Below are 24,497 nucleotides of genomic sequence, written 5' to 3'. Positions count from 1 at the left end.
AGACATGATTCATGAGAAAGATGTTACAACCATAAATAGACTTCAAAACTTTTTGTTTTTGTGACCTGTTCTTGGGATCTGTTGGAAAAAATGACCTTTACATAGAATTGTATTGACTTTTCAAACATAATGATCCAATGTTTTTTCTAATTTTCTAAACAAAATTATGGACCTAGAAATATAGTATTCAGTAGGCTATAATCCTGAGCTGCATGTTGATGTTATGATAATTATCATTATAGTTGCTCTTTATATTGTTATTGTTATTACTTTATAACAATTATGCTAGTTATCATTAATAATATCATCACAATTCTTCGAATTATTTATCATTACTATAGTCATTGTTGTCATAATCATCATTATTAATGTTATTATCATTAAGATAATTATTAAAATTATTAGGTTAAAACCAAATTCAAAGACTCAATGTCAAATGGCAAACAGCTCAAATATAAAATTTATTGTTGACAAATGATTTTAAACTTCAACAATACCAGCATTTAAAAAAAAAAAAATTTTTATATTCCAAAATTGCTCAAATATAAATCGGTGAATTCTCAAGTAGGACCAGTGCGGTTACACACATATAATCATATCTGGTGGGTGAAATAATGCATCATGGGTAAACAGAATTAAAAAGAAAAATGATAATAGTTTTACTCCATCTTTGACTTGTCTGTCGGCGGTGGTGGTAAGGGACGTCTGGAATACTTCACACCAAGTTGATCACCAACTTCATCTATAATCTTCAATGCCTAGAAAGATACAGAGAGAGAACAAACAAAATTAGATACTGGATGTCATAATTTCTGAAGGTTTTCATGGCGAAGAAAAATAGTGTAGTAGGTTTCACGGTACACCTGAGGACGACAAGAACACACTTGTCGAAACGTCGAGATCGGGTGGTCCTTTTCAGGACCAACATTTGCCAAAGAAAGATACATGGTGTACCGTGAAACCTACTACACTATACTGGATGTCCTTTATACAAATGATTCTTAAAATATGCCTGATCATGAAAAAACTGATCACTATAAAGCTAGATTTTAATTTAATGTCATTGATGTAACAAAACTAAATGAACAAAAGGTACACATATTGTACAACTTAGCAAATTACAGAAAACCAGATCAAATTATCACGATGAAGATCACCACACAGATAAGAACAGGTGGGACATTGTTTCTCGGAAAAAAGAAAGATCCAACACATGGCTAGAATGCTGGACTAATTGTGTCAATTTATCATTAGCAATTACATACCTTATACCATAACAAATCGGCACAAATTCTACATAAAAAAAAACACATGGGTGATCATTTTATCCATTCTAACTTAGGTTTAGATTCTTATCATAAATGGTAATTACAGTTGTCCTCAAAATTATTCATACCCTTGTGGAAAAACATTCTTTGGTAGATTCTTTACTTGTAAAAGCTATTATGATGTAACTTTCTTTGTATCTTTTGTCTGCTTGTTGCTATGCATGATTTGACATATGAGCTGGCAAGTCTTCATTAGCATAATAATAGATAGGGTCGAAAGTTATTTTTTGCACTTGTTCAGAATTATTCATACCCTTGCCAATACCTAAACAAAAATGTCCTTTTATGACAATGCGCATTATGTTAACTGTCTGGGAATGTGCTATTCTTTGTTCTATAGTTATTTCAAGATGTTCCAATGAATTAAATACCCTCTTTGTTAAACAAGCCATTGAACAATGATGGAAAATAGCATCTTTCTTAAAGGGTATAAATAGAGGAAAGCATTCTGGATATTCTCAGTCTCTGATAATCATGGCCAAGAAGGAGCTCAGTGAGGACCTACGGCAACGTCTTGTGAATGCCCACATTGAGGGAAAAGGTTACAAGGCCATTTCAAAGCAGTATGATGTCCCTGTGGCAACAGTCCAGAGCGGAATCAAGAAGCACAAGAGGTACAACACTGTGAAGAACCTTAGTGGGCGTGGCAGGAAGTGCAAGGTGTCCCCTAAACTTGCCAGGAAAATCTGCAGAGAGGTCAACAACAACCCCCGGACCACAACCAAGGCCCTACTTGAAACGCTTGACCGGGCAGGGACGAAGGTGTCCCGGTCCACCATCGAGCGAGTCTTGCACAAAGGAGGTCTCCATGGACGCAGGCCTCGGAAGACACCGTTGCTCAGGAAGAAACACCGGAAGGCTCGACTGGCCTTTGCTAGAGGTCATCTGAAGCAAAATCCAAGCTTTTGGTCAACCATCCTGTGGTCTGATGAGACGAAGTTGGAGTTATTTGGCCATATGGATGTTGAATACGTCTGGAGGAAGAAAGGGGAAGCATACAATCCAAAGAACACTGTGCCAACTGTCAAGCATGGTGGTGGGCACATAATGCTATGGGGATGTTTCTCTTCCAGTGGCACAGGGAACCTCGCTAGAGTCAAAGGAATCATGAAAAAGGAGGATTACATCCAGATCCTTGATGATAACTTGAAGGAATCTGCCGAAAAACTCCAGCTTGGCCCCAACTGGAAGTTCCAACAAGACAATGACCCAAAGCATACCGCCAAGCTGGTGAGGAAATGGTTCAAGGACCATGATGTCGACGTCCTAGAATGGCCAAGTCAGAGTCCTGACCTGAATCCGATCGAGAACTTGTGGCGAGACCTGAAAGTCAGTGATGGCTAGGAACCCGACCAACCTGACCCAGCTTGAGGCCTACGCCAAGGAAGAATGGGCCAACATCCCGCAGGAGACGTGCAGGAAGCTTGTGGACACTTACAGGAATCGTCTAGAAGCAGTCGTAAAGAACAAAGGCTATGCTATTGACTATTAATAAAAGACATTGGACTCAGAAAACCTAGGGTATGAATAATTTTGAACATGACATTGTTTGAATATCTATGAATAAAATACCCCTGAAAAGAGAAATTTCTTGAATTGTGCATTGTTGTTATTCTTTCACTAGTAGGTCACACATAAATCTTAGAGAAACTTGATAAAATGCATTCATTTATCACAAACATGAAAAATCACAAATATCAACAAGGGTATGAATAATTTTGAGGACGACTGTATGTTTGAATTCAACTTACCGCATCCAGCATCTCTCTGGTATGTGCGGCTGAAAGGCAGATTCTTGCTCGACCTTCGATGATGGGCGTGGCCGGGAAACCAACCACAACCACTGCAAGGCCTCGTTTACGACACTCCCTGGCAAAACACCTGGAAGTCAGTTCAAGGAATAAGAGGTCTTTACTTACACAATTTGATTAAAAATCAATTCAAATCTAAATTTACACTGTAAATTCAAATTCAATCAAATCCAATTCAATTCAATTCAAAATTCAACTCAATTACAATAAAATTCAAATTATTTCAAAACAAGCATTTGTAACTAAAGCAGCTGTAAAGAAGATGATACTACTACTTGGACATTACAGAACTGCAAACCTGAAAAGAACATTTCAGTATTATAAAAGCTGGAAAACAGTATTTTGGCGAGGAAATCAGTGTTTTCAAAGATACCATAGGACAACATTCTAAACTAAAACTTGAACAAGTGCAATGCCTCTGGCCGTCTCACCTGCATCACGCAGTTCAATATAGCAGCAGTGCTCACTTTGAATACTACTCTAACTCGCACAAGATGTTCAGTGATACATGGTTACTCTTATGTCCTCTTTTTATGAACTAGACCAATAAACTTACAGAGATATGATGGTTATTCAACAAAAAACCCCAACATGGCCAAAGTTCATTGACCTTACATGACCTTTGACCTTGATCATGTGACCTGAAACTGGAACAGGATGTTCAGTGATACTTGATTACTCTTATGTACAAGTTTCATGAATCAGATCCATAAACTTTCAAAGTTATGATGGTAATTCAACAGATACACCCAATTCGGCTAAAGTTCATTGACCTTTGACCTTGGACATGTGACCTGAAACACGCACAGGATGTTCAGTGATACTTGATTACTCTAATGTCCAAGTTTAATGAACTAGACCAATAAACTTTCAAAGTTATGATGGTAATTCAACAGATACCCCCGATTCGGCCAAAGTTCATTGACCCTAAATGACCTTTGACCTTAATCATGAGACCTGAAACTTGCACAAATGTTCAGTGATGCTTGATTACTATTATGTCCAAGTTTCATGAATCAGATCCATAAACTTTCAAAGTTATGATGGGAATTCAACAGATATCCCCATTCGGCCAAAGTTCATTGACCCTAAATGACCTTTGTCATGTGACGTGAAACTCATGCAGGATGTTCAGTGATACTTGATTAACCTTATGTCCAAGTTTCATGAACTAGGTCCATATATTTTCTAAGTTATGATGACATTTCAAAAACTTAACCTCAGGTTAAGATTTCGATGTTGATTCCTCCAACATGGTCTAAGTTCATTGACCCTAAATGACCTTTGACCTTGGTCATGTGACATGAAACTCTAATAGGATGTTCAGTAATACTTGATTAAACTTATGGCCAAGTTTTATTAACTAGGTCAATATACTTTCTAAGTTATGATGTCATTTCAAAAACTTAACCTCAGGTTAAGATTTGATGTTGCCGCCGCTGTCGGAAAAGCGGCGCCTATAGTCTCACTTTGCTTCGCAGGTGAGACAAAAATCAGTATTTTGCATGAAACCATCAGGTTTCTTCCCATTTTCAGTACTTACTACGGAAACTCTGTACTACTTGGCAGGAGTGTACATATGCTTCTCCTTAAACTACTATTCCTACTGCTGCTACTACTACTACTACCACTACTACTACTACTACTACTACTACTACTACTACTACTACTACTACTACTACCACTACTACTACCACTACCACTACCACTACTACCACTACTACCACTACTACCACTACTACTACTACTACCACTACTACCACTACTACCACTACTACCACCACCACCACCACCACCACCACCACCACTACTACTACTACTACTACTACTACTACCACTACCACTACTACCACTACTACCACTACTACTACTACTACCACTACTACCACTACTACCACTACTACCACCACCACCACCACCACCACCACCACCACTACTACTACTACTACTACTACTACTACCACTACTACTACTACTACTACTACTACTACCACTACTACCACCACTACCACCACCACCACCACTACTACCACTACCACTACTACTACTACTACTACTACTACTACTACTACCACTACTACTACCACTACCACTACCACTACTACTACTACTACTACTACCACTACTACTACCACTATTACTACTACCACTACCACTACCACTACTACTACTACTACCACCACTACTACTACTACTACTACTACTACTACTACTACTACTACCACTACTACTACTACTACCACCACTACCACTACTACTACTACTACTACTACTACTACTACTACCACTACCACTACTACTACTACCACCACTACCACCACCACTACCACCACCACCACTACTACCACTACCACTACCACCACCACCACCACTACCACTACTACTACTACTACTACTACTACTACTACCACTACTACTACTACTACTACTACTACTACTACTACTACTACTACTACTACTACCACTACTACTACTACAACTACTACTACTACCACCACCACTACTACTACTACTACTTCTACTACTATAACTACTATTATAAAACGGGTTCAAGAATGTAGCCAATGGTGAGTGCGTATTCAAGTCACGTGTTCATGCTTTAATTATGCGCAACCTTCCAGTCGTGCATTTTTCGTGCAGCACTGTGCATTTTTTGTGCAGCACTGTGCATATTTTGTGCAGCATTAGTTCCAATAGCACTAAAAAAAATAAAAACTGATACGCGTTCAGTAAGGCCGGCTGGCTAGGATTTTGATGCGCTCACTTAGGCGCGCATAGTAGATACGCCTGTGATGTCATAATTGACAGTCTTGTGATCTCTTTGTCTGTGCGATCGTACACAAGTTGGAGGGATTTGAACAAGATTTCCATGAAAAATTCATTTTGCCGACCCGTTTTATAAAACAATTAATGCACATTTTAAGATTCGTGATGTTAGTGACGATGCGAGCAACTCTCGGGCATTCACAATATTATGCAAAAGCACTCGGCGCAAGCGCCTCTTGCTTTCGCATAATTGTAAATACCCTCGAGTGTGCTGCATCGTCATAACACACTCATAAATGTGCATTAATTGTATACTACTACTTTTTCTTCTTCTTTCCCTACTACTACCACTACTACTACTACTACTACTACTACTACTACTACTACTACTACTACTACTACTGCTAATACTGTACTATTGCTGCTATCACACCTGCAACTCTCAATACTATGCAATCAAATAGGGTCATATTAGTATAGAACTTGAGGGTGCAGAATAGGCAAGGGAACAAGATGCAACAAAATATACTTGTTATTAGATGAACATAATCACAATGCTCAAGATCAACTAATGGGGTGTTGCAACAACTTAAGCTTAGGTGTAAAACAAGCCCCAAAGTCTCAAAATCAATCATAATCAGGCATTGCAAAAAAAAAGTTAAGTTGCTATTGGGCACAAATCAGCTACAAATCTTTGTTCAGATTCACACTGATTTGAGACTTATGCTTGTACTAAGGATTTTTCAGACCTCAGAACGAACATCTGCTACAAAGAGATAACTCGAGTGTACTAAAGTCGTGCAGACATTGTTTGTTCTCTTGCAGAAGTGCCTTCGATTTTCACTATGGTGGCTTCACGATATCACATGACCAATTGTGGCTTTAAAGTAAAAATATCTGCATTTATCTATATCAAGATCTATGTCATTTCAGCTGGCACCTTACGCCTAATAATTTTTTTAGACATGCCCATAAAAACAAATAATTGAACCAGAGATCATAAAGAAGTTTTGCAACTTATGTTGGCTAATACCAGCGCTTACACCGATAGCTAAAACCACACTGACTACAGGCTACTCGCCCGACAAGTCACCAGCCAGCCTTGGTGAATTTCCGCTGGGAAACAAGACTTAGGCTTGAATGGAGATTCAGATCTGTCATTCAAATTTTCATAATCTAAGAAATCATTTCATAAAAATGATCGCGTGATTGATTTATATATGTTATGTTTTCAGCCCTTTAAGAAACTATTCTATGATGCAAAAGTAGAACAAGTGGAATGCCTCTGGCCGTCTCACCTGCATCACGCAGTTCAATATAGCAGCAGTGCTGACTTTGAATACTACTCTAACTCGCACAAGATGTTCAGTGATACATGGTTACTCTTATGTCCACTTTTTATGAACTAGACCAATAAACTTACAGAGATATGATGGTTATTCACCAAAAAACCCCAACATGGCCAAAGTTCATTGACCTTACATGACCTTTGACCATGATCATGTGATGTGAAACTCAAACAGGATATTCAGTGATACTTGATTACTCTTATGTACAAGTTTCATGAATCAGATCCATAAACTTTCAAAGTTATGATGGTAAATCAACAGATACACCCAATTCGGCCAAAGTTCATTGACCTTTGACCTTGGTCATGTGACCTGAAATGTGCACAGGATGTTCAGTGATACTTGATTACTCTAATGTCCAAGTTTAATGAACTAGCCCAATAAACTTCCAAAGTTATGATGGTAATTCAACAGATACCCCCGATTCGGCCAAAGTTCATTGACCCTAATGACCTTTGACCTTAATCATGAGACCTGAAACTTGCACAAAATTTTCAGTGATGCTTGATTACTATTATGTCCAAGTTTCATGAATCAGATCCATAAATTTTCAAAGTTATGATGGGAATTCAACAGATATCTCCAATTCGGCCAAAGTTCATTGACCCTAAATGACCTTTGACCTTGGTCATGTGACGTGAAACTCATGCAGGATGTTCAGTGATACTTGATTAACCTTATGTCCAAGTTTCATGAACTAGGTCCATATATTTTCTAAGTTATGATGACATTTCAAAAACTTAACCACAGGTTAAGATTTCGATGTTGATTCCTCCAACATGGTCTAAGTTCATTGACCCTAAATGACCTTTGACCTTGGTCATGTGACATGAAACTCTAATAGGATGTTCAGTAATACTTGATTAACCTTATGGCCAAGTTTCATGAACTAGGTCCATATACTTTCTAAGTTATGATGTCATTTCAAAAACTTAACCTCAGGTTAAGATTTGATGTTGACGCCGCCGCCGCCGTCGCCGTCGGAAAAGCGGCGCCTATAGTCTCACTTTGCTTCGCAGGTGAGACAAAAATGAAATAGTCCTTCCTATACTGATTGTTTTGAAAGAAGAACTACACTTACACTGCCATTTTCACCACAACACGGAATCAGAGAAATTTCCCCACCTCCCGTCACCAGATTTGGAAGGCGACCAAAGTGTAAGCCTTTGGGCATGCACAGTGGCAAAAGATTATGTCACTCATAGAAGCTTGACATTCGGTCTGGCGATACAAAGCTGCCTATTATATTATCACAAATGCCAAAGATCAACTAAGAGAAGAAAAAAAATCTTACGTAATTTTTGCTGGTAGATAAAGAAGAACCGGTACGACAGGGGAGTCGTCATTGCCATAAACAATGAACCCCAGCTCCCTACAACGCCTCCGGAAGTATCGGGTATTACTTTTCAACGTCTCAATTCTGTCTCGTCCTGGAGCAAGAAGAAAATATATACAGAATGTTCAAAACTTGTACCATTTTAGAGATGTCGTGGTCTAGAGGTTTTGTCTTTTGACTTTCAATAAGAGGGGGTTCGAATCCCAGACATGGAGTTAATTATCTTTAGCAAGAAAGTCAACAACAGTGTGCTGCACTTGACACATTTGAAGTAACTGGTGGGCGTTTCATAAAGCTGTTTGTGAGTTAAGAGCTACTTTAAAGGAAAATCAAACCTTAAGAACAAGATAGCTTGTGTGAAAACAGACAAATCAAAGAAGCAGATCAACGAAAGTTTGAGAAAAATTGAATGAACAATATAACAGTTATGAGCATTTGAAGTTTAGATTATTATAATGTAGATCCTCCCATTGTCAATGCGACAAAGATGTGAGATATCACATGTGAACAACTTTTCCCTTGCTTTTGTATATATTTCACTTTAAATGCCTCTTATATTAAATGTATCAGTAGATCATTAATTCATTCTATAGGAGGGCTTGTAATACAGATTTTCAAAGAATATATTGTGGATAAAGAGTTTGTATCACCATAAGAAAGAGCAAAAAGTTCACATGTGACATCACACATATCTGTCGCATTGCCAATGGGAAGATCTCCACAGCATTAGTGATCGCAATATTCAAATGCTCATATCTTTCTCATTAACTTTCTAAATTTTTCTCAAACTTTCTTTGATCTTATTCTTTGATTTTTGTCTTTCCACAAAAGCCCAACTGTTCCAAGGGTGTCATTCCCCTTTAAGAACGACAGGTGATCCTTTCAGTTTATTTCCAATTCATTTGTCCAATTGCCAACTTGTCTACTGTCATTTGATCTACCATCAGTTCGTCCACTCACCACAAGGTCTACTTTCATTTAGTCTAATGCCATTCCATCTCATAACCATTTTATAGCCATTTAGTCCATATACAATTTGGTCTACTTAAACTAAAGTGTTAATTGTGTAAAATGAAAGAAGAGAAAATGGGTATTAGACCAACTGGTTATTAGACAAAATGGTAACTGACGAATTGGTAATTGGACGAAGTGATGACCAAATGGATGTCAGACGAAATGTTGATGGATGGATGGAATGGCATTAGACTTAATGAAGGCAGACCATGTGGTGAGTGGACGAGTTGGCATTGAACGATTTGGCAATTTACCATCCTTTCTTTTGGTAAATGCTATACACCAAAATGTTAATTGGCGATGGTTAAGCACAAAAAAAGGTTCACCAGTTGTTCTTAATGTCGCTCTTGACTTATGAACAGCTTTATGAAACAATCCCCTGGCAGGATGATTTATTATTTGGCATGCTTGTTTGACATGGGATTGACAGTTGGCCTAAAGCCAAAACCCTTCACCCCTTGGTGACATTCTTTTGCCTTTAAAGATAAATACCAGTTGTGGTAATGATCTTAAAATGAGTTTGAACAGAATCCATGGAAATCATCACCAAAGTGTTTGTATGTATAGATAAACATGTGAAAAATAGCTCTGGAGGAAAATGCATAATTGCTGAGAAATGAGCAAAATCAGCAAAATCAGCACAGAATTCAATTAATGTTGGGTATTTTCCAAGCAATGTTAATACACTGTCCCACATATGCTTTTCTGTGTTATTGATCATTAGAATTATCGATTTCAAGCTAAGATTTCATGATTCTACAAAGATAAGTTGTCATGAATGTACTAGATCTCGATGTATGATAACATTTTGATGATAAAACTGGATTTAAAAGACTTTCTCATGAAATGATTGTTTCCTGCAACTTCTGTCTTTTGCCTTACCTACAGTTGTCCCATCCATACCCATGATGGTCTTGAGTGTACTCAGGGTCTGTTCTACTACCGGTGCACTAGTAGAGCTGGCATAGGTAGCAGCATGTGAATGAACCCTGATGTAATCAACCAACTCCTACAAGAAAAAAAGAAAAAGAAATGATAACAACGATAATCGCTTACATACAAATCTTCACTTGAGGGATATGGGTGTTTCCCAATGATATAAAGTGTAACTAAAAGTCACACTTAAGTTCATAGTGGCATACTGTATAAGACACATCAAGTGAACCCATCAAATTATGCCAAGAGGACACGCACAACTGCATATTAATCAAATAAGTATTGAAGATCAGACAATGCTTTCAAACACCAATGGAGAGAACCTATTATAAAGTTAAAGATTATTTCTCCTTCTCTAAAAAATAAAAATCAATATATATAAATTTGATGTAAGGTTTGATTCATCCAGGAAAAATCAAATTAAGATGGAAAAAATTAATCTTTTCATCTGGACTAACTTTGATTGAAACAGAGAACAGTTTCACGTCCGATCTGGGATGCTTCTTCAGCTCTTACGAATTGGCGGGAAATTGTCAGTGCCGATTGGCGCCAAAGCACCGTCGTCGATGTTATTTATATTAATTTATTCTAGCGCTGCTAAATTACACTCAACATCACAAATCATATCAATGCAATCATTCAACTGACCTTTGACCCCGAGATATAGCCTCCCGATGCACCAAAGCTCTTGGTGAATGTACCCATCATGATATCGATATCTCTGGGGTTCAAGCCAAAGTACTCCACCACACCCCGACCTGTAGGGCCGAGGGCTCCGATACTGTGGGCCTCATCAAGGTATAGGTAGCACTTGTATTTCTTCTTCAGGGCGATCATCTCAGGTAGCTTTACAATAGAACCTTCCATACTATAGAAGAGAAGAATGACAATAACATGATGGTGAAAATGATCCTACTGATACTAGCAATACCACAGCAACTACTACCAACATTTTGTATAATGACACAAATTAAGCATGTACAGTATTTTATGGACATTTATATAATGCATGTATTCTAACGAAGCTCAGCAAAAGAATACGGACCTGTAAATTCCTTCAACGATGATAAGGATCTTCTTCCATGGCCTATGCGTCCTTGGTTGACCCTCAACAATAGCCTTCTTCAGTAACTTCTCCAAGCTCTCTATATCTATCAGTTGATAAAGTGAATCATTCCATCAACAAGTAATGGCAAAAAACAATCATTTTGAAATAAATGGTATCCATTAAAATTAATATACTACACACAAATCTTCTCAACACAAAACGGATTATTTAAATACCTAGAATTTAACAAGCATTTACAAAAATATGAAAGTGATACGTTGATTCAATATTATTATCCTGCGAAAAAAAAGTGTTTCAGTTTGAAATACAAATAGGCAAATAATTAATCACATAAGAATAAAATATTTACAGATTATTTTTCCAAAAGTAAAAACACATGCCTAAATTTTGAAATTCAATTCTGTGAAAGTTTGTTACAATTGCTATTACAAGAGCAAATAAGCCAATATAAAATAATCTGTATAAGTATGGCTCAGTTTAAAATCCATGATAATGGTAATTGCAGGAATAATGCTTAGATATTTTGAAAGAGGAAAACAAAAAAAATATCACACCAGCTAGCAAATGTTCACCTCAAATATAATAATTACATTAACTTGGACATTCATAACTGTTCCTTGATGTGAAAGATAATCATCAATTATTCAGAAGATGAAGAGAGTTTTGATTTACTCACTATTATGTTCAAAGACTTTGACGGTAGCACCTGATAATCTCACTCCTAGTACAAGGGAAGCGTGATTTAATCTATCACTGACAATAAGGCACCCCTAAGAAAACAAACAAACATACACATTATTTGGATTAATTTGTCAAGATTTCAGTAAAAAAATGTACATGGGTTTTTAGAATGGCCAGTCCAATGCTCCAGTTTCCAAACACAGCAATTTCAATGTTTTCTTCTGCAAGAATGAGGACTGAAAGTATTATCTTAATACAATCATTTAAAAGGACCAGTAGTATTGCATATTAGCTGCTTTTATTAATTATCACAATAATTAAACATATTAGAACATCAAGTACCATTTCAGTTCCATGAAAATCATTGATGATCTACTAGATAATGTTCTTGTTTGAAGAGAAATTCTTTCGCAAAGTGAAAGGCAAAAATCAAATGAATACTGTAGAAGTCCATGATTGCGTTACCTTGCCCATGATACTTGGAATGTTGAGTGTGTTGGTGGCAAAACCCATACCAAATGTAAGAGCATCCTCCTGACCTAAGAACTCTGCCATTAGCTTCTCTAGTTCTTCCTGAACAGCAAGGGTTCCTGTAGTTCAACAAGATAACTTATCTTAGGATACTATACGACAGGGAAAGAGGAAGCCGGATGAGAATCCATCTTTCTGTTATGCATCAAGAACAAACTATACAATTGGTTTGTTGCTTTATGCAATAATAATAATAGCCAATTTTTTATAAGGCGCTTTTCCCAGAATAGCTCAAAGCGCGTTACAGCATATCATTATGCCAGTCACTGGATTCATTTCAATCCCGCACGAAAAGTGCACAATTTCCACTCCCTGGGGAGCATTCTTTGCATTCATCGCAGCCTCATTATGGTGCTGGCAAAATCAAACATACAATATCTTTCGCATCCTACCGGGTACCCATTTAGCACCTGGGTCGAGAGTGGCAAAGTGTGGATTAACACCTTGCCAAAGGACACTAGACTGTAGTGGGATTCGAACACACAACCCTCTGTTTACAAGGTGAGAGTCAGAACCACTACACCACGGATCTTTCAATAAGGGGTAGCCCATTAAATCATGCTTTATCTTGGGACCCAAGCAATGTGGTACATTAGCTTTTAATGAGGTTTATGAATCTACATCAATACTACAAGAACGACCAATTGGATGGACAAGCCAAAAATATAGTGCTTCCAGCAACCACGTGTGGTGGGTGGAAACATAAAAACATCCCTCTCAGGAGAACCTTGGTCAAGAAGCGAAAGGCATATCACGATGAAGTGTCATACCACCCTTGCATGACAACCAACATCTGATCTTCGAAAAGCAGTGAAGGAGAAAAAAAAATCATCCAAGTTTATTTGTTGAACAACCAATTATGCTGAGTACCGAGTACAGTTAAGAGTGATGCAGAATCCAGCTGTATATAACTTCATAGAGGGATGCAAGTTAGTTTTACTACTGGGCTTCAAAAAGAAGCCACACATTTTTAAGTCATAATATCGAGGCTGAAGAAGTCTGAAATAGAAAGATGTCAGGGTCTGCATCTCAGCTGGGTAGTGCAGGTGCAGTTAGAATGAATGAAAGAATTTATTTACCCAATTCTTGCCTAGAGCTACAAACTCCATTGCCATAGTACTGTGTGGTAGCTTCAACTGCATCTGATCTTGGACCATGGCTTTCGGCAAAACCTAGATAGTTGTATGAACCAATGTTGATTACTTTCCTTGTAGTACCAGTTAGCCTGTATTAAAGAAACAAAGTCACAGAAACAGGGTAGGATATCATTTTTTAAATATTTATTATGGGTTATTTTTTCTTCATTGGTCTTGGGACCTTCTTGGGGGCTTCTTTTTTTTGTGCAGCAGGCAATTATAAGGTACATGTAAATGAACATGTACATATCCCTACCTACAGTATGTAGGAATTCTCCTGAGATATTGATTTACTGATAAGATAATCTTAAATATGGTTTGTGGCAGATCTTGAGGCAATGGTATGAAAGACGGCCACCTCCCCAAAAAATTGCATTTGGGCCACTTTAGGGCTGATTTTGGCTGTATAAGAGGGTGAAATCACCCATCATTTCCTACACTGAACAGAAAACAAATGGAGGTCAAGAATAGAGTGCAAGATATATACAGTATAACCATGAATGATAAAATACAAGTCCAAGTTTTCAAGAAATTATTTACTGATTTGTTAGCAAATCGCATAATGTTTTCATATTATTATTAATACCTTTCATAGGTTGACTATATTAGCAAAATAGCTTGAAATACCTTCCTCTCTAGTAGTTATTTGTCTGAAAGAAAACACAATTTGCTCCGCTCCCTTGCTCATGGATTCTGTGAAAATTTGAATGTTCCCTCTGGCATGAGCTTATAAATCTTAAATCAAGGAGTGGCTGGCTAAAAACAATTTAGGGTTTCACAAGGTCTAGTATGATTTCTCTGAATTTCAGTCTTTACATTTAATAATAAGACCATGTAGGTCTTGTGAAACATGCAACATTTTGAAGGGGTTTGTTATCGATGGTTCATATATTCTGTGTACAATCATCAGTTATTACCTGAACTTCAATATGACAACCTTAAATGCCATTTGGCAACCTAAAAATTGGTATAGGTTGCCCAGCTGGCAACCAAAGAAAAAAAGTTAAGTGAGAGCCCTGCTAAGCAATGAAATTTGCTTCCTCATTAGTATCATACTATAAAAATATGAGTCTATATTACTTGGTTCCCACCAAATCTCCCCCCCCCCCCATCACATCACCACTTAATTATCATTTGTTAGCTGGAAACATGTGATGAAGTGTAAATAGAATGACTTATATTGGAGATGTAATTAAAATCATGATGTAATCAAAGATGTTGCCAGTGAACACATTATTTTCTAGTAACTAACTGGATGATATTCATTTTTTAATCATGTCTCTGGAAGTTCAGTTTTAACAAAACCATTTCATTTTTGTCTCGCCTGCATAGCAGAGCGAGAAAATACATGTAGGTGCCGCTTTTTTTGACGGCAGTGTCATCGTCAACATTGAAATTTTAAACAAGGTTAAGTTTTTGGAATGTCATCATAACTTAGAAAGTATGGACCTAGTTCATGAAACTTGGACATAAGGGTAATCAAGAATTACTGAATATCCTGCCTGAGTTTCAGGTCACATGACCAAGGCAAAGGTCATTTAGGGTCAAGGAACTTAGACCATGTTGGGGGATCAATATTGAAATCTTAACCAAGGTTAAGTTTTTGAAATGTCATCATAAATAATAGAAAGCATATGGATCTAGTTCATGAAACTTACACATAAAAGCAATTAAGTATCCTTGAATGTCCTATGTGATTTTCCGGTCACATGACCAACGTCAAAGATCACTTGGGGTCAACAAACTTTGATAATGTTGGGGGTATTTGTGGAGTCATAACGTTAATAGTTTATGGATCTTGTTCATGAAACTTGGACATAAAAGTAACTATGTATCCCTGAATATCCTGTGTGCACTTCAGGTCACATGACCAAAATCAAAGGTCATTGAAGGTCAATGAACTTTGGCTGTGTTGGGAGTATTGTTGAATTGGCATAACTTTCCGGATCTACACATGTAGTTCATGAAACATACACATAAGGGTTATCAAGTATGTTTTGCACACATCTCAGGTCACATGATTATGGTCAAAGTTCATGTTGGGTCAATGTACAAAGTATTTTATTATCATATTAGTGTTTTCTTTTGTGAATACCGCAATTATTCAATAGCAGTTTTCAAAGTCTGCACTGCTGCTTATATACTGAATAGCGTAATGCAGGCAAGACTGCCAGAGGTGTTCCACTTGTTCATTTGGAATGACTGCCAAAATAACTTGTCACTGTCTCAAATGCATATAAAAAATTCTCATGATATCTTCAATTAATTTTTGAAGTACATAAATGAGAAATATATAGAAATCTCACAACACAAAGAAGTTACATATACATACTTGAATGACCAATTATTATCATCGCTGTATCTTTCAAGGAGGTGTGATTCTGCACCGGGTAGACTGGCAATTGGGACATTCCAGTTGTCTCGCACCTTTCGGTACATGTGACGAGTGAAGAAACTGTCAAAGTCTTGGTACAGTGGGGTGAAAGCCTGGATCAGTAAAAGTGACATCAAAGTTTTAAATTAAACAGTTACTGAATGATCTAAAGTCTTACTAAGTAACAACTCAATTATATAATTTTAATGTACATTTCTAACCCATTCCCAGTTTCTCACATTCTAAAATTTCCTCTAAGAAGCTGCTGATATGGACCCTTTATCTGATACACATACACACAAGAATCTGACATATCTGGTGTGAATAACTATGAAATATCGTCACAACATACACCCTACTTCATATTACAATAAATTAGATCTTCATTGTTTGTACTTTTCTGATAGTTTCATTCACACTTTTGAGTACCTTAAACATTTTATGGAATGCTATGAAAATCCTTTAATTATTATTAGTACAATTTATACATTTTATACCTTTATCTCAGTGTATGCAGAATTTGGTTAACAAGACGTCATTATAACAAATTTATTGCTAATATATCACACACTAGTAAGAAAGGTAGGAGGAAATTCCTCGAATGCCCGAGTAAGGGAGCCGTGTTAAAGCCGGGGTAACAATAATATCAGGGCCTGCTAAGAGAACAATTTTCGGAACTGACGTGGCTACCCTAGGTCACTCATTCAATAAACAAGGTTAAGATATAACCTTGTTCTCAGTTAAATCTCTATGTGTGGCAAAATATGGGTGGCAATGTTTGGATTATTTTCTCTTTTTCTATGGGGCAAATGCCTGATTTTTCTTACACTGTTAGTTTCCAATACATCTATCCATCATGTAACTTGGCTCTTATGTAAATTTGATTCTTTAAATTATTTTTTCTCAATTAAAAATAGAGATTGATAAATGAAAATTTTCTTGCCATATTACTTTCCACCGATAGAGGGCGTACACAAAATATGCCCAAAATTCAATTTTTTGAGCTCTCTGGTGAATATAAAAATTATTCCCAAGTTACTAATGAAAAATAAATTGCAACTGTATGGAAATTACTAGTTTTTGGTCAAAAAAGTGATATTTTAATGATTTTTTAAAGTGTGTGCTATGTACAGCATTGGCTTACCATAGTCCTACCTGTAGATTCCCCACAGGCAGGATGGTTGCAGTGAACAAGTGCCCTGGGTAGACAGGCTGTTATTATTACACTGAGAAATGTTTCTATGAACATTTTTCAATGAATCATTATACAGATGACGTATAAACTTCCCTCTGTACTCTGTTTGATCCCTATTTCTATTGATATTTGTTTCGCCTTATTTGTTATTTTCTTTGAATGTCTAGATTATTCATTTTTTCACAATCTTCTTACCTTCAGCTTTGGAGACTCTTGGGCGGCTCTATCTTTGTCTATTCCCAATTTCATCATGGCATCCCGGACATAACCAACTAAAGCTAAGATGATATAACTCATGTACGTTACGAAGGCTGTCAACAGTGCAACTTCCTCAAAAGACTCAGAGAAATCCTCCATTCCAGCCTGGAGAAGAGAAAGAAAAGAAAGTTTAATAACAACAATAATGCGAAGTAAAAAAAGATAGTAGTTGATCGTCCGGGTTTTTTGAGAGCGGTGATGAGGGAGGTCCTTGCTATTTGCTATCTTACTATTTTTTTTAAGAACACGGAGACATTTTCTCGGTCCGATTTTTGATATCAGTGATGAGGGAGGTCCTTACTATTTACTATTTTTTTTGCTATTTTTTATTCAAATGATTGTCAGGCCATGTCAAGCTCGAATTATGTGATTGATGTATGCTCAATAGTAATAATGAATGATTAGAAATATATATTATTATATATGTATAAATATCTACGATTGATTGGAAATCTATGGAAAATGTATTGTGCAATAAAAATCTATTGATGTATTATTACTGATGTATACTGGTACTGTATTGTTGTCAAACAGAATGTTCATGTCAAGTGAATAATTTAAACATTTTAATTTATTTAAGGGTAAAAAAATGCATGGTGGGGTCTTTTTTATTGTCATGGAGTCTTGTTCAATTTTCCAGAGCCAATCTCATTTTTAGCTCTGGGCATGGTTTCGCATCGCAGTTTTCGGGTGCTTGTTCGTTTACATAATGTTTAATACTACTGCTCAATTTTTATTCATTTTTAAAATTGATATTGAATATTAAATCCCTCATTGAATATTCGATGCATTGCCTCCTGACATTAGAAAACTTGCCAGAAAATTCAATGCATTTCACAAATTCACATGTCACGCCAGCACAGTCAATCACATCATCCTAGCACACATGCAGTTCTCCCAACTGAGTCACAAGCACACAATCACCGTAACACACATCTAAGTACAGGTGCTATCACTCACCAAAAAACCCCGCTGAAATACAAATTACGTCATTAGAATTGATATATCTGCGCCATATTTCCAGAGCATGCGACGGATTAGTTCAGATTCAGTAAGCGGGGTCCCCGAAAATGCACTAAAAATGAAGAAATCCGCGATCTTTTCCGAGTTTGCAAACTTTATTTCCTTGCTAATTTATGATGGTATCTTCAAAATTCCAATACAAAAACAAATCAGAATTTTTTTCTTTCTTGCAATTACGGCGATATCGACTTTGCAATTGTTTTTGAAGTTGCGAGAGAGATCCCAGAGTAATCTTGTGATTTTTTTCGTTATTCAGCAGCCATAAAAATAGTTAATAACAAGAAAATTGATGCTGCAATTAAAAAGGGAAGATGGCGAGGACGAGAAACAACACAATTTTTTTTTTTTTTTTTTTTAGAAAATAGTAAATAGCAAAAATTTTCATGCGGCGGCCAAAAGTGATGCGCGCGAGGACGATCAACTACTTTCTTATTTTACTTGGCCTAATGATAAGTTCTTGAATAGCTTAGCTTATATCTCTAAGTGCTTCCAAAGTACTTGGATATTATAACTTTGGCTTTATTGGCAGCCATAATTACTTGTCCCGGGGGGGGGGGGGGGGGGGGGCACTTACATTGACGAGTGGATACCATGCGCGACCAAAAAAAGACGTAAAAAAGGATGTCTTTTTCACGATAGGGCATGTTACGTACGTAACGTGATAAGGGTGTCAAAAACACAAAAGTAATGAAAAAAGGGTATCTATTTCGCTAGGAAAATTACGTGTTTAGGGTCGAATTTGCGGGGATGATAAAACAAAATTAAAATGTTTTATAAAGGATGTCCTTTTTACGCCAACACTTCGTGTTTAGAGTCCGATTTGCGCGAGGTTTAGAAGGTGGGGTCGTACTAAACCAAATAAGGTAAAACCGACGACCGAAGGACCCGTAACAATAAGACATTCCTGTACTTGTTTAGGGGTTCATTGCAGGGAATATTTGCCAAGAGTATCGTTTTGTTTCCAATACCTGTTAAGGGTAGGGTTTCACAAGCCAATACTTGTTAAGGGGTGAATTTTCAGAATATTGAAATTACGTGTTTAGGGTGCTTTTCGAGACCCCGTGGTCGCGCATGGTATCCACTCGTGAATGGAAGTGCCCCCCCCCCCCGGGTTACTTGTACTAATACTATAGTACAGTAGAGGCGCACGGCCAATATTGGAGACTGTCTCCAATGTGGGAGATTATCTCCAATATCAGAGACTTTTGTATAGAATTTGGGTATCCAATTTCAGAGACAGTCTCCAGTTTTGGAGACCAATTTCCTTTGTTTACATTTGCGGCAAAAGGATTACCTTGGCGGCAAATAAAAATGTGATAAGCAGATTCCTCATGAAAAATTACCCCTTTTCACCGTCTACTTTAAAAATTCACCGTCTACTTTTGTTTTGATAAGGATTTTTGTTGTCAATCACACACAAAACAAATGGGCTTCTGACCTCAGTGAGACAAATATTTGGGTGGAAAAAATCATGCTTTTGTTGGTGTTGTTTCTTTTGTCCTTTTGCAAAGCAAATCTCCAATATGGGAGACAATCTCCCATATTGGAGAGTCTCCCATATTGGCCGTGCGCCTCTACTGATAATAGCACAGACTCAGTTTTCGAACTTATCCAAGCTAGCGCTAGGAAGACAACAAGATAGACCTGGGAACAGGTCTGCAGGAACAACTGTTATTTTTCCAGTAGATAATTATAAAGAAATCGCAAGCTCGCTCCGGATTTTGTCAACGAGAAGAAAATTCAACGTTAAATATGATGATTATGCATGTTATGACGCTAATTTGACTTTTCATCATTTCAAATTATGGGGAATTGACTTCACATCGTTCCGTAAGTTTGAAAGTACTTGGTTTTTACAAAAATTCTTGTGAATTTCGCGGGAGTTTGTTGCAATTTTGCATGCGCCGTGCCTTCAATTTTCCTGTAGGCTGTACACGGCGGCAGTGATGCAGGGCGTGCCCCCGCCCATCGATAGCCGCCGGCGGCAGCAGCAGGCAATAGCTAGCTGTCGATACAAACCTTGCTGGAGCTCGAGTTGGGGTGTCCTGTTTCATCTGTCAAATGACTTCCATTCGATTTATGATGTCCATTGGTATACGCCACGGTTCCATTATGACTTCCTTTTACAAACGATGTTCCGTTCCTTCTATGAAGAGCCATTTTTTAAGGATCGTCACCTCCGATTAGTTTATCGTGAGATCCTCATATTCATAATAACATCGTACGGTACGTGCGCGCGCGCACACACGAGATCATGAGATAATCAGATATAAAAGCATATCACGCGTTAATGCAAAACGGAGTTTCAAGAAAACAAATTGCTCTTCCGCATTTTGGGATAAATATGCGCTATTAAATCTACGCGCTAGTGTTATGTAAAGTAGTTGGCATAGCATCATCTCAGTTGAGAAAGAAAAAGATCGAGCAATAAAACAAAAAGTAGGCGTAAGAAGGCCTAAGCAAGGCACATATGCCTATATGATATATATGAAGGGCTCACTTGCAAAAGGGGTTGGGTCCATTTTTCATCAAATTTGATTTTTATGTCTCTATAACATGAAACCAAAGAAAAGTTGAAATTCCTATTAAGTAAACTAATTTGGCAAAGAAAAATCTTTTTTTTTCAAAAGGGGTTACGTCCATTTCAGTTTAGTTGCAAAAGGTGTTAGGTCCACAATGTTAATTTTCTAAAAATATATATATATAAAATTAAGACAGGTAGATTTATTTTATACCCAATTGTATGTTAACATGATAAGGCAGTACGTCTTGACAATTTAGTTTCTCATAAGAATATTGCAATAAAAACATGTTTTTCTAGGAATGGTCCAAAGTGGACCTAACCCCTTTTGCAACTAAACTCTTCATATAATATTATTATATATATATATATATGATGAAGGCCCTACTGGCCAAAAGCTAGCCCAATAAAAGAGATACCGGTACTTGGAAGCTACCTCTTGTATCAATGCTTGAATTATTTACGCCTATCTATATATATATATATATATATATATATATATATATATATATATACAAGCATCTTGGTTTTCCACGTATTGGCAATAAAAAGACATCAGGAATGCGAAACAAATTCACGAGTAATGCAGTTTTTGTAATGCCAACAATTAAGTTCTTTTATTCACTCTCCAAATTTTCGGTAGACCTCTACCTTCTTCAGGGAAGATTCGTGAATTGTGACAAGTTTGAATGACAGTTGTTTTTATTAGAGCGTGCGCGATCTCAGCGGGACTAGGGTAACTGCTGCTAGGTGCGCAAAATGCTGTTATTAATGTATATTGCGCGCTTTTTGGTAAAATATCATTAATGACGTAAGTTACGTAATATACGTAACAATAAAAGAATAAAACTCAAATCATATTCTTTTATTGTTACGTATATTACGTAACTTACGTCTATATCATTAATGACGTAAGTTACGTAATATACGTAACAATAAAAGAATAAAACTCAAATCATATTCTTTCATTGTTACGTATATTACGTAACTTACGTCATTAATGATATTTTACCAAAAAGCGCGCAATATACATTAATAACAGCATTTTGCGCACCTAGCAGCAGTTACCCTAGTCCCGCTGAGATCGCGCACGCTCTAATAAAAACAACTGTCATTCAAACTTGTCACAATTCACGAATCTTCCCTGAAGAAGGTAGAGGTCTACCGAAAATTTGGAGAGTGAATAAAAGAACTTAATTGTTGGCATTACAAAAACTGCATTACTCGTGAATTTGTTTCGCATTCCTGATATATATATATATATATGACTGCACCAATACAATTTTTGTATTCTGACATTTACAGACTTCCATTATTTTACATTTTACAGGTCAATAATGTCATTTTTCTCTGTACTTATGCCTGCAATTTCTAAATAATATGTAAATACATCTAAATGTAAATAAGGAGTAATATATTGCTATTATAATGTCATGAGGTATCAAAACGAGTCCCCATGCTGTGATGGCAACATCATTTCTTGTTAAGTTGATTTGATAAAGAGAATTTATTTTGCAATATCAACTTAAAAATGAAAAAAAAACTTGGCAAGTTACCGAATACAACAGGGGATCATACCGAGACCATGTTAAAAGTGATGAAGTCAATATGATGCAGCAATTTAGGCCCCCATTCTACAGAACGGAGACCATTGAAAGACCTTCGAAAGACTTAAAATTGGCAAAGTCTTACAGTGGTCTTCAAGATCACTGAAATTTGTCATCTCTGTGGAATGGCTCAGAAAGACCCCTCAGAGAACTCTGAAAAACTGATGGATATTTGTCGCTTACTGGTCTGAGAGTAGTAATATGGAGGTCTTTCAATGGTCTTTCGGATATCTTTTATGCAACAAGTGATCTTTCAAAATTCTTTCCATTGACTTTGCCTGGTCTTTCAATGATCTTTCAATGACCTTTCAATGATCTCTCATAAGTCATACAGTGATCTCTGCAAAAATCTTGAGAGACTGCCAAAAGATCATTGAAAGACTATTAAGACTTTTGAAAGTTGATTGGAAGACCACTGAAAGACCATTTTCCTGTAAGACCATATTATTGTTTCGAACCGTTTAAAACCGTTTTGGAGCTCATGAAGACCACAAAGACCATTGAAAGATTGAAAGACCATTGTAGATTCATTGAGAGATCTCTGAAAGATAAACCAGAATTCATGGTCTTTCAAAGGTCTTTCAGTGGTCTTGTTCTCTGTGGAATGGGGGTTTTAGTCAACTTGGAAGGTAAAATATTTTATCACCACATCAAGTAGACTTGATAGCTTCCATAGGATGGACATTTGTAACTTGTATTAATATGCCATAATTCCAAAGAATAACATTCCAACTACATTCAGCATTGCAAATGAAATAAGGCATTCAAAACGTTTTTTATGATAGTGGTCAAGATATTTTATAATTTGAGTTTCACATATATTACACTAAAATATTAACATAAGGTGTAAATACATCATAGAAGTCATCCATTTACAATTTATCATTATTTTTTTTACATAAGTAATACATCTCACAAAGAGTATAACGTGCAAGATGCATTTCAGGAAATGTAGCGGAGAACGCATCCATTATCGAAATACATGTATATCACAATCGGACAACTGGTCAGTATTAATGAAAAAATATTTGGAGGTGAATTATATTTATGTCATCATTATACTGGTAAAGAATATAAAATAATATCAAAAATAAGTCAATAATTAACAAATGAGGAAAATGAAAGAACATAATATGCTGGGGAAGGGTTTTAACATCGATCCTAATACAGATTCCCTTTTAAGGCATGTATTTCATATATTCAATCACCTACTTCTTGTCATTATGTAGATTCAAAAACGACTAACAAAGCATTAGAAATAGTTCCCATTCAGGCTTAACCCCCATAGCTCTTCTTTTTTCAATACATGTAACATCTCTAAGGAGGAGCCTTTTAAATATTTGAATACATGTAACTATGATTCTATACTACATGGTAGTATTTAAAATTGTTAGCATGGTATCCAAGACAACAGAAAATATTCATTACAAAATATTTGATCCACTTTATAATTTTGTGTGTAGCTCAAAATATCAACCATTACAACTTCTCCAACAAAGTGAAATCTTCTATGAATTGATAAACTTTTGCAAAGAAAAAGCTAGCAAATCAAGCAAACAACC

The 24,497-nt window shown here is 36.6% G+C and overlaps 1 protein-coding gene across 1 annotated transcript; it reads right to left on the bottom strand.

Moving 5' to 3' along the window:
• Positions 1-331: 331 nt before the first annotated feature.
• On the bottom strand, positions 332-21,056 carry LOC121418248 (serine palmitoyltransferase 2-like). Its single transcript, XM_041612002.1, has 12 exons — positions 20,827-21,056; positions 17,722-17,889; positions 16,290-16,444; positions 13,901-14,046; positions 12,756-12,880; positions 12,286-12,379; positions 11,586-11,691; positions 11,189-11,408; positions 10,487-10,613; positions 8,549-8,684; positions 3,080-3,209; positions 332-758 (listed from the first exon to the last, which is right to left on the bottom strand). Exons 1-12 carry the CDS (start codon positions 20,965-20,967, stop codon positions 660-662), a joined length of 1,647 nt encoding a protein of 548 aa, XP_041467936.1. The 5' UTR covers positions 20,968-21,056; the 3' UTR covers positions 332-659.
• Between the last annotated feature and the right edge of the window lie 3,441 nt (positions 21,057-24,497).

This window comes from Lytechinus variegatus, chromosome 7 (genome assembly GCF_018143015.1).
Source record: "Lytechinus variegatus isolate NC3 chromosome 7, Lvar_3.0, whole genome shotgun sequence".
Taxonomy (NCBI): Eukaryota; Metazoa; Echinodermata; class Echinoidea; order Temnopleuroida; family Toxopneustidae; genus Lytechinus; species Lytechinus variegatus.
The sequence above is the reverse complement of the archived record's forward strand: the minus strand, read 5'-3'. Positions and strand labels throughout refer to the sequence as shown.